Source organism: Narcine bancroftii, chromosome 5, assembly GCF_036971445.1.
Source record: "Narcine bancroftii isolate sNarBan1 chromosome 5, sNarBan1.hap1, whole genome shotgun sequence".
Classification (NCBI taxonomy): domain Eukaryota; kingdom Metazoa; phylum Chordata; class Chondrichthyes; order Torpediniformes; family Narcinidae; genus Narcine; species Narcine bancroftii.
In genome coordinates this window covers 144,124,608-144,136,717 of record NC_091473.1, presented here as the reverse complement: position 1 = coordinate 144,136,717, position 12,110 = coordinate 144,124,608, and the positions used below count along the sequence as shown (strand labels likewise).

General features: G+C 42.3%; 1 protein-coding gene across 7 annotated transcripts in view; it reads right to left on the bottom strand.

Annotated features, from left to right (window-relative positions):
• The window catches only part of nexn (nexilin (F actin binding protein)), a 112,221-nt gene that overhangs the window by 43,864 nt on the left and 56,247 nt on the right, over positions 1–12,110 (bottom strand). For 6 of the 7 annotated variants that reach the window (XM_069939318.1, XM_069939314.1, XM_069939315.1 and 3 more), the window contains exons 3-5: positions 6,106–6,297; positions 3,766–3,847; positions 3,533–3,681 (exon numbers count right to left, since the gene is read on the bottom strand). In XM_069939318.1, coding sequence (XP_069795419.1) covers positions 3,533–3,681; positions 3,766–3,847; positions 6,106–6,297 — 423 coding nt within the window. The remainder of the gene's footprint in view (positions 1–3,532; positions 3,682–3,765; positions 3,848–6,105; positions 6,298–12,110) is intronic. The other variant, XM_069939316.1, reaches the window with a different exon arrangement.

Genomic DNA, 12,110 nt, shown 5'->3' with positions numbered 1-12,110 from the left:
CCCCCCCCCCAAATCTTGAATCAAATTTATATCACCCATAGCAGCCTTATCACCAAACTCTAATCTAACACGAGTGTCTAGGTGGCCCCAGTTTCTCTTCCTCTAACAAAACCAAACCCTCTGACACAAAATATTCAAATTCCTTCCTTCCTATTTTTACCAGATGGTCTGGACCCTTCTTTTCTTTCTTTTTCCTCAACATGGAACAATTTGCTATCACATTACAATAGTGGCAAAGTGGACCCAAATGTTTTTTTTCCTTCCCTTTTTCTTAGCACTTCTTCCTATTTATTTTATAACTAACTTGGATATTCCACATTACCCTTTTGAAAAGTTCTTCTTGGTACAAATTCAAACTTCTGGGTAAAAGCATGCTCATCTGCTAATTTAGCAAACTCCTGCCAAGTTTCAATTCACTTTTCATCTAAATATTCTTTTATGTCATTAGGAATGCACCTTTTAATTTCCTCAACTAACACCAGCTCTTTCAGTCTGTTATAGTCACCATTTATCTCTTCAAACATGCACATCGATCAAAGTCATATGCAAAATCCGTATAAGATTGGGTCATTGATTTTCTCAAACTCCTAAATGTTTTGTCTACAGGCTTCTGGAACCAATTGATAAGCCTTAAGCACATCTTGCTTTACAGTCTCATAGCTAGTGGCTTGTTGGATGGTAAGGGCAGAGTAAGCCCACTGAGCCTTCCCTTTAGGAGGGACCAATGGTCTCTTGGCCATGTTAACTCTCAGCAACTTTCTCAAAATGCTGAAAGTATTTATCAAGATCAGCCTCATTAAATAGAGGAAATAACCACTCCCCGCTAGTCATAAAACTCTCATGAGGACTAGGAAATGAATCTCTTTCTTTTCTCTTTTTCTCCTTCAAACTCCCTTTTTTCTACTTCATATTTACATTTTTCTCACTCGAGCTCAACCTGTGTTTGTTCTCTCTCAAGCTGCTGCTGCCTTTCTGCTTCCTCCCTTTTTATTTATCTTCCCTTTGCTGCTCTACTTCCTTTGCCTGAAATTTAAATGCTGCATTTGTTCTTTCTCTCTCAATTCTATATTTTTCTAGCTTCATCTGTTCCAACTGTAACTGCTACTCAAGGGATTTACTCTTGGAAAATTGTTTTAACTCCACAACTTCAAACTTCCCTTCTTTTACATGGTCGTCAACTATAATTTTCTGATTCATTTTTTTTTTCATCGTCTGTTTTAAGTTCTAACTCCTGAGCGATATTCAACAACTCATTCTTTGTCAGCCCCTTCAAATCTGCCAGGATTGGTGATCCCAACAACTTCTCAATATCCATTGCTGCTGCGTTACCACACACACACACACACACACACACACACACACACACACACACACACACACACACACACACACACACACACACACACACACACACACACACACAAGCCTTTTAATTCGTTTTCAAAAAGGAATTAGGAATTTAACCAAACAAATCAAATATCAGTTGATCAATAAGCTCCAATTTTGGTTAGATGCCAGATGAACCCCCAATTTGTAACATCAGCAATAGAAAACCACCAAGACAATGGTATCTTCAAAACAAATAATTTTTATTACTAACTATTAATAATATAACCTCTTATTTAAATCTAAACTTAACCCCAACAATACGCAAATGTATATGTGTGTGTGTGTGGATTACCCATACCATTACAACCTAGGCACAATTTTGAAAAGCCAATTTAAAGTTCAGTCTTAAGAAATTTTGTGTTGAAACTCAAAATCTTTAAATTGACAGTGAATTCCATGGAGAACAGACATACATGCACAGATATATATTAGATAAAGAAAATAAATAAATAAGTGTGAAGTACTTCATTTTGGAAAGATAATCAAAACAGAACATATGTAGTAAATGGGAGGGCATTGAGGAATGAAGTGGAGCAGAGAGATTGAGGATGTTCAGAAGTAATTATAGAGTAGGTAAGTCATCAGACTTCTCAAAACTCATGAATTATTGTCAAGTTGCTTTCAGAGAAATGTTTTTTTCATAGGAATGATTTTTCACAATTCTCTTCTTCCTTGCATAAGAACTTGTAACTTCTATGATGTTTCCACAAACCCAGGCAAGGGTTAAACAAAATAACCATCAAAGTGGTCACTATCCAAATACAAGAACGATTTTGCTTTCTTTACCCAGGTATGGGTCAGTCAAAAGCGACCATTACAATGGCCACAACATCTCACTAATCTCCTCTGACTAGGAGAAGCAGCAGAAGTGACCATCTTCCCCAAAGTCACTTTAATTCTGCCTCTCCAGATGACTTTCTGATGAATTAAAATTGCTTTTCAAGTGTCTAAAATCACATGACTTGCTTCATCAATACTGGTTTTCAGTTTCAATTTCCCAAAAGCCTGAGTCATATGGCAGATAGCCTCCTATTTGCATAGATGTTGTCTTGAGTAAACATTCATTGTTAAAGTACCTGTATTTCAATTGAACAATATTGTTATTTACAGCTTTGAACATAGGTGTCTTTGCATCTGTTAAAAGGGTTGTTATCTTTGAGTGCCTTTCCCTGATCTAACCCCCAAAGTAACTTTACTAAATAAAAACATATAACAGAAGCCTGCAAAACTCTGTGTATCAACCATTCTTCTGTTCACCTGCCCGACCAATCAAAATCCTGCTGCAATCTTTGGCAACTGCCTTCACTGTCGACAATACCAGACACTTTAGTGTTAACCCCAAACTTGCTAAACTTGTTGAACAATAAAACACTCCTGGCCATCAAAGAGGGTATTTTCTTTTCCTCAGAAACAGAATAAGATCACACAGCCTTTGATTTGGGGATGGGGAGAAACTTGGTGCTGTGGCCACAAGGATGAACCAACTGCTGGATGCTGGAATTAGGCTGGGGAGTTGTTTTCAACCAAGATCAAGGCCTCCTTCTTCCTTGCAAAGTTTCTTTGGATCTATAACTATGCTTCCACAATGGGTAATGGAAATCTCACAAACACTTCCTCCCAAGAGAGCAGTCGATGCTGTGGACTGAAATGTTAAGAGATAGAAAAGTTGGAAAAGCGAGTTAATATGAGGAGTCTCAAGGTAAACCAGAAATCTACAGATGCCCAGTGGAAAGCAAAAGGTAGCCTTCAGGGCTCAGATGGGAGTTTCCGACTACATTTTTCATCTCATGAAGGCTGTGTGACCCGCTGAGTTGCTCCTGCTCTATTGCGAACTGCATAAGGAGCCTCGAGAAAGGATCCCAACCAGGAACATTGGCTGTCCATTTCTCTCATGGACCCTCTGAATCCCCCTAGCCTCCCAATCTTTGCTCAACTCAAGGACCAATGATCTCTGAATGGTGGGATAGTCTCGAGGAGGGTGAATTGCCCATTCCTCTTTCTTCCAACAGAGCCAATTAATGTACGTTTTCAATCAAACAGAAAGTATAATTGTCATTTTCTTATTATGACATGGAGCGATTTCGCCCCGGACGTCCTCAAAACCAAACCCCATTGTAACACTGACAGAGAGCCATCTCAGTACCTCTGTACTTTTCTTGGCAAGTTCACGTTGCAGCTTCCTTTTCTCCAAGATGTCCTGATGAATTCTTCTCTTCCGCTCCTCCTCCATTCTCTTCTTCTCCTCCTCTTGCCTTACCTTTTCCATTTCTGCAAATTTTCCTTTGACTGTGCCTGCGGATAGAAGAATGGCCTCTTTATCATCTCCCACGCTGACTTGTTCTCTGTCATTGATAGGGGCACCTGAATGTTTGTTACCTGTCAACTTGGGGACGTAGGCCTTCTTTATTTCGGTCAATTTGTTTTCTTCCTCGTCATCTGAAGCAAGGAGTTGCCGATACTGGAATGAATCGAGTGAGAAGATGTTCAGAGTCAGGCTTTCCATCACCGAACAATAATGACTGGTAGCTGACAATGATGTTAACAGGTTGACCTGATAACACGGTTGGCGTAGCGGTCAGGACAACGTTGTTACAGCACCAGCGATTGGGACCGGAGTTCGAATCCTGTGCTGTCTGTAAGGAGTTTGCATGTTCTTCCCATATCTGCGTGAGTTTTCTATGGGGGCTCGGGTTTCCTCCCACCATTCAAATGTACCGGGGGGGTTGTAGGTCAATTGGGTAGCACGGGCTCATGGGCAAAAAGGGCCCGTTACCGTGACACTGCATATCTAAATTTAAACTTTTTAAAAACTTAATAACAAGGGTGCTTCATGCATGGGATTTAACTGGACAGGGAAGTGGGAGAAAAATGAAGCAGGCAAAGGAGCCAATATTTAAATTGATCATTTTTAAAGTTTTTAGCTGCACTTTGGGAGATGTGACATTGACAGAGATGCTGAAGGAACTCAGGAGGTCTCACAGCATCCATAGGAGGTAAAGATATATAACCAAAGTTTTGGGCCTGAGCCCTTCAAGGAGTGAGTAAATAAGTAGGCAGCCCCCTGAATTAAAAGGCTGGCAGAATGGGCAGTTGTTGGGGTGGGGGGGGGGGGGGGAGAGGAGTACAGACCAACAGACAAAAAGTGTGAATTGATTATCGGTAGAAGGATAAGAGAGGAAAGGTGAAAATTGATTGGCGGAGGAGTGAGTTTGGTTCCGTGAATGCTGGGGATGGGGGGGGGGGGGGGGGGGGGGCGGGGGAGGAGACAGAGAGGAAAGAGAAGTGAAAACTAGAGGAAAAGAGATAGGATAGATTGAGAGGGCTGGGGGGGAATGGAAACCAGAGAAGTCGACGTTAATGCCATCTGGCCGGCTCAGCCTTTTAATTCAGGCGCCTGCTTTTACTCATACGTCAGGCCCAAAATGACCTTCATCTCCAATGGGTGCTGCACCGGGCTCCTCGAGTGTTTCTGAGTTTCTGCAGACTTTCTTGTTCAGTTAATAGTATTTACACACTCACAATAGATGTGCATAATTTAATTTTTTTTGGAGACATAGCATGGTAATAGGCCCTTCTGGCCCAATTACAACCATGCAACCAATTAACCTACTAACCCTGTACATGATTGGAGTGTGGGAGAAAATCACACAGTCACTGGATGAATGTACGAACTCTGTACAGATAGCACCAGATTCGAACACTAGTTCCGTAATAGCGTTGTGCCAACTGTGCCACCCTTTCCATTGCGCCACTGGCCCCCTTGTGCCACCCTTTCGATTTAAACCAGTTTAAGCAGATAAAGTCGAGATCACCCATCGTCTCGATCATCCACCCTCTCCACCACGGGGAGAAAGCTATTTGCAGAGTTTACAGGACGCACTCCTGTCTACAACTGCACTTCTGAAACCTTCTCCCCACCCCCTGCCTCCCCCCCACCCCCCACCAAATTGTTACCACCTATCTGAGCAGCATGGGGAAAAAGTTTCCCTTCAGGTCACAACCCACCCTGACTCGGATGCAGTATACAAACGTGGTGGAAGTCACGCAGCACCCAAAGGAAGTCAAGGGTGACCAACGTTTTGGGCCTGGGCTCTTCGTCAAGGGATGAGCAAAAACAACAGGCAGGCACCTGAATAAAAGGGTGGAGGGAGGGGGAGGAGGTGAGGAGATAGGAAGGGGAAGAGCCGAGGCTAACAGGTGAGAGGTCATAGGTGGATACGGATGGCAGGGTAGAAGAAAAAAAAAAGAGATAGGGGAGATGTTAGCTCTGATAGAAGGAAGGGAAGGGGTGGGGATCTGGAGTAAGAGAGAAAAGCAATAGGGAAAGAGAAATGGGTGAGAGGGTTAATTAAATTGGAGAAGTCGCTGTCAATGTTATCTGGTTGGAGAGTCAAAGCTGTTGTTCTCCAGCATGTTTGTGTATTGAACTTGACCCCAGCATCTGCAGGCATTCTTCATCCTAACATTTCCCTCCATCTGGAAATCTCTCTCCCAATAACAAGTGGGAGCACCGTCACTCTCAGGGCCACAGCGCCTCAAGAAGGCAGTTCACCATTATCTTTCTGAGGCCAATTAATTCGGGACAACAAATTCTGGCTTTGACCAGATCTCATGGATGTGCAAAGAGGTCAGAGCTGGTGGTCTTGCTAAGATAGGGGTTTTTGGGCCAATCGATTGGGCAGCGTTAAAGCAAATATAAATTAAAGGCTGGGTGACCTCCTGTTTTATCTTTGTCCATTCTTTCTCCTTCTTATACTGTTCATTCCTCCTCCTCTTTTCTTCTCCAGTTCTCCTCTGGCTTCTTTCCTCTCGAGCTTTCTGCATGGCTTCGAACTTAGTCTTAACATCTCCCTTGCTCACTTTTGGCACATATGATTTATGAACAGATTTAGATGAAGACAGAAGTCTCTATGAGGGAGAAGGAGAGACAGACAGACAGAGAGAAAAAAAGGAAAAGAGAGATAAATGAAAGAATTAAACCAAAGAGAAACACGTGGATGATAAAAATATGAGTGAAGAATTATTATTTTGATTTCCTCATTATTGTCTTCTTCTCTCCACTGCTGTGTGGGTCACCTCTTACATTTGTCCCAAATTTGTGTAGCTGATGTCAAAATGGCCTTTTTTTTTTAACATAATTGTTCTATTGAGAACGTTTTAATTAAAATACAGACCTCAAGGTATGTTTTGACACTTCATTTGCTGATAACCATAATTCTCTGAAACCAGTGCTGTCTCGTTGATTCCCCACCCCTCCAGCACACTCCCCTGCTGACCGACCCCCCCCCCCCCCCACCACACACACACTCTAGAATTGGTGATCATTGTTCATTCATTCATTCCAGCAATTACTGCAACACTATCCAACACGTCCCATCTTTGAGAAGTACCAGAATCCATGCCGGCCAGCATGTTGCGCAAGGTGAGAACCAGTCAGTTTCGCATGAATTAGCCCGGTTGCTTGGAAAACACTTACGAGGTGTTCAGTCACCTCCCACAAATAGATGTGGCCATACTATTAATGCTTCTTTAAACAACCAACTCACAAGTTCACGGGGGCTGGGTTTGCTGGAAATCTGTCAATATTTACAAAGAGCCCTGTTCCCCTCTCTGAATTCTTCAACTATGACTCAATTTGCCACTGGATTTTATAGGATCATAGAACTACACAGCACAGAAATGAGCTCTTACAGCCCACCTCATCCATAAGGACTCAACCATAAAGATGTCCATCTATTCTTATTCAATATTCGGGCTTTAGAATATAGGACAGCACAGCACAGTACAGGCCCATCAGCCCACAATCTTGTGCCAATCTATATAAACCTACTAAACAACAATCTAATTTCACTCTACTCTTTTCCTATTTGAGAACTTATCCAAATGTCCAATAATTGTTGCAACAGTATCAACCTCTACCTCCTCTTCTGCAAATTCACCATCATCTGTGTAAAAGTGTACCTCTCAGATCTAAATTTCTCACCTTATGTGCTCTCTAATTCAAAACTCAGCTGTTCCCTTTGTGAATATGGTACCAACACTTATGACACAGACCAATGTTGACCCCCCACTTTTGGAAACTAGTGAAATGGAACAAACAATCAATTATCAATGCAAGATATAGACTAGTTCAGTATAATTTTCTGCACCAATTATATCTTTCTCCACAGAAGTTACATTGATTAAAAGCAGAAATTTCAGAGATGTGTTTCAGATGTGGGACTGAAATAGGAAGTTTTCAATATGCTACTTGGTTACCCACTATGGCAAGATATCGCAGAAAAATTAACCAGGATAATAGGAGTGGCCTTCACAGGCGATCCGGAGCAATGCAATTTTATTGAAATAAGTAACAAATTGACTAAATATCAAATCTCATTGCTACTGCAATGGCAGTAGCAAAAAAATCTATCGCGATCACTTGGAAGTCCGACTCCCCTCTACTTATAACGTGATGGACTGCGGGACATGAACAGCTGTACACTTGTTGTGGGGGGGAATATCACACATGACTTAAAGAACAAATATGGCACTTTTGTAAAGATCTGGCAGCCATTCCTGGACCACGTAGGGGCCCAGATTCTGTAACAGAAAAAAATATAAATGCTGACATCATACATACCTGAAAGTAATTTCCCCAACTGTATTCTCTATATTTAAAAGATACGTCAGCTCTGATGGTGTGCGGATCGGTATGTATCGAAGGGGGGAGGGATGGAGGGAAATTTTGTTTTTGTTTGTAAGAAGTTTAATATATTGTGTTATTGAATATTTTATTATGTATATTTTGAAAAGAAAATCAAAAATGAAATATTAATAATAAAAGAACTTGAAGCATGTTCTGTGTTGCTCTAATACTGTAAGCTAATGAATAATATCCATTCGGCAGTCTTGACCTTTCCTCCTTTTTCTCGTGATTTTGGCAGCATTCTCCTTTCCTGTAGCCTTTTCAACATCTGCAAATTTGCCTCTGCCAAGCCCTTTGCCCACCAGCGTGCAGCAACTGCTGTGGAGGATCAGTGTTGATCCTCGATCCGGGTTCTGGGGTGGGGTCCCAATCAGCTGTTTACTCTCCCAAGCAATGAAGGGCTCAGACTTGTTTTTAGCCAATTCCCTTTATTTGATGCACGGGCCTGTGGGAGGATGTCACCTCCGTAGAGGATTGAGGAGCTCCCCAAACATACAAATGCCTGGGTTTAAATTTTCCAAAACAATCTGACGTGAACCAGTCTCAAAACAGTCACCTCCCTGGCAGCAAGCATTAGCCCAATGGTTCTCAACCTCTTTCTTTCCACTCACACACTACCTTAAGCAATCCTTATGCTATAGGCACTTTGTGATTAGTAAGGGAGTGCTTAAGGTGGGATGTGAGTGGGAAGGGAAGGTTGAGAATCACTGCTCTAGACCCAATTGTTACTGAAATCTTTTGCTTGAGACAAATTGAAATTGACCCATTTCCTTTGGCGTTTGAAACCGTGCACACACGAGTCAATGAGGTACCATTCAAACAGTAGGTTTCAAACTTTTTCTTTCCACCCACATCCCAGCTTAAGCAATCCCTTACTAATCACAGAGCACCTATGGCATAGGGAATACAAAGTGGGATGTGAGTGGAAAGAAAATGTTTGAAAAAATAGAACATAAAATACAGCACAGGATAAGCTCTTCAGCCTTCCATATATACCTTAACAAAGACTAAGCCTGTAACCTATTTTTCTTCCATCCACGTGCCTTTCTAAGTGTCTCTTAAATGCCCCTAATGTTTCAGCCTCCCCCCCCCCTCCACTCCACCATCCCTGGCAAGGTATTCAAGGCACCCAAAATCTCTATGTAACAAACTTACCCCTGATGTCTCCCCTAAACTTCCCTCTAGTGTTTGTTATTCCTGCCCTGGGAAACAGGCACTAGCTGTCCACCTCTATTAAGTCTCCTCATCTTTCTACCATCCAAAGAGAAAAGTCCCAGCTCTGCTAACCTTGTCTCATAAGATTTATTCTCCAATCCTGGTAAATCTCCTCTTCACCTTCTCCGTAGCTTCCACTTCCTTCCTATAATGAGGTACAATACAGTACTCCAAGTGTGGTCTGCAGAATTCTACAGAGATTTGTAGAATTTCAACATGAACGCTTGACTCTTGAACTCAGTTCCCCTATTAATGTAGCCCAACATCCCTTAACTATCTTATCAACCTGCGTGGCAACCTTGAGTGATGTATGGATTTGAACCGCAAGGTCCCTCTGTTCCTCCACCCTCTTAAGTAACTGACCCTATACTCACCCTTCTAGTTTGTCCTTCCAAAATGCATCTCCTCACACTTATCTGGATTAAACTCCATCTGCCATTTTTCTGCCCAACTCAGCATCCAGCCTATATCTTTTTCTAACCTTAGAACACCATCCACAAAATGACATTCCAGAGCCTCTTGCTGTCCTTGGTCAGGGCTGGTGGAATTTCAGCTTGGCTGTCGTGACCAGACAACACACATCCTAGGCCCTCTCACTGGCTTTAGTTATCTCCCACTGTCGCAGCCCAACCATGAACTAAGTTGTACTTATGTATTAATATTATGGTTAATTAAGGTGCTGATGTATTTGATGTATTAATTAATATCAATTTCAACTAGAAAGACCCTTACTTCAACCCTGTTGAAGCTATCACTGCAGATTTGGCTCTGAACCTTGGACAACGGCCCACTGTTGGATTAACTCAATGTGCCAATATTCGCAAGTTGTGGAAACTTGGAGCTCTCGGAGTCTAGTCAGAATTTTACTCACTCTTCTGTAGGATAAGGACATGGTTGCCAATGCTGTCAATCCCAAAAGTGAAAAGAGCAGCAACTAAACAGTCAACTACAATAGAGGGTCTGATGTGCTTGGCCATAAATGGGCAGACTATAATCTGAATGGGGAGAAATTGGAAAATTCCCAATGGGAGCTGGGAGCCCTCGTGCGGGATACCCTGAGACAATTGTGAAGAAGGCAAATGCAATTGGTTTCAAGAGGAATAGAACACAAGAGCAGAGATGTGATGTTGAGGCTTTATAAAGCCATGGTGATATTCACTTGGAGTATTTGAACAGATTTGGTCTCCTCATTTAAGAAAAGATTTGCTGACAATAGAGACGGTTCAGAGAAAGATCAAAAGGATGATTCCAGGAATAAAAGGGTTCTTGGTTCTTGATCATCCAAAATATTCCGTGCAGAATTTAAACTGGAGATAGGAGAGGGTGTGCAATTTAATTGGATCTGGTTGTGTGAGTGTGGTTGCGTGAAGATTATTCTATGCTTTAATTGTACGGGGGAAGAATGAATTGCTGTACACATCTGTTCTGGAAGATAGTGCTACAAATTGGGTTGCGGGCCCTTGTCTTCTCCCAGCAGGCTTGGGTTTGGTGTAGGATTGGTCGTCTATATCGAGCTGGCAGTTTAGCATTTTGTAAAACCAGGTCAGGCGGTGTGCTTCATGTCTGTCTTGGAGAGAGCTCCACTTTAATGAATCCAAGTGCTTTGTAATACTCGCTTCTCTTCCATGTGTATTTATGACAAATCGAGGTGCCTGGCTCTGTACTTGTTGGATGTCTTTTTTTGTTTGTGTCAGGATCCCATGAAGCTACTGCGTATTTCAAATGTGGTCTGATGAGAGTGAGGTACAACTTCCCCTTGACAGAAGTTGAACAAGGATGGGAAGTTACGTCTCAGAAAATTTTGGAGTCCTGTTGCCTTCACCCTTGTGTGATGTGCCTGATTTTTCCAACGCAGGTTGATCTGGATTTTGATGCCAAGGTATTTGATCTGTTTGGTTTCATCAAGGGTGACACCCAGGATTTTGTATGATGCTGTGCCTGGTTTTCTCATTTGGAAGGATTGAACTGCATTTCCCATTTTGGTGACAATTCTATCAAGATACTTTTTGAGAACATCCTCATTAACATATGAGAAACATTTGACAGCTCTTGGCCTGTACTCATTGAAATTTAGAAGAACAAGGGGGGATCTCATTGAAGTATTTTGAATGTTGAAAGGCGTGGGCAGAGTAGATGTAGAAAGGTTGTTTCCCATGGTGGGAGAATCTAGGACAAGAGGGCACAAATTCAGAATTGAAGGGCATCCACTTAAAACAGTGATGCATAGGAATTTCTTTTGCCAAATCTGTGGAATTTGTTGCTCCAAGCAGTTGTGGAGGTCAAGGCATTGGGTGAATTTAAGGGAGAGATTAATAGACAAGGTATCAAGGTAATGGGGAGAAGGCCAAGCATTGGGTCTGAAGGGTAAAACATTTTACCCTTCAGACCCAAGCCTGAAGTTGTGCCATCTTGTCCTGACTGTTTCAATGAGATGAGATCCCCACTCATGTTTCAAAGGTGGGGCAGACTCGATGGGCTGAATAGCCTAATTCTGCTCCTATGGCTTCTGGTCTTGAGTTGGTGTTCTGTGATGGCTGGGATCAGTGCACATCACTGAAAACAGTAGAAGAGGTGTCCGGGGTCTTTAGCAAACCGTTAGCCCTCATTTAACATCAGAAAAGTGTGGTCTCATCGCCTAGCAGTGACCCATCTGATGAAGGGGATGGGCAGTGCAGCACTGAACACCAGATAATAGGAGCAGATGCAGACTGTACGACAATGGGGGAAAAAATAGGCCATTGAGACTGCTCCTCCATTCTATCATTCGCTGATCCATTCTCCAACTTATTCCCACTCCCCTGCTTCTCCCCATAATGTT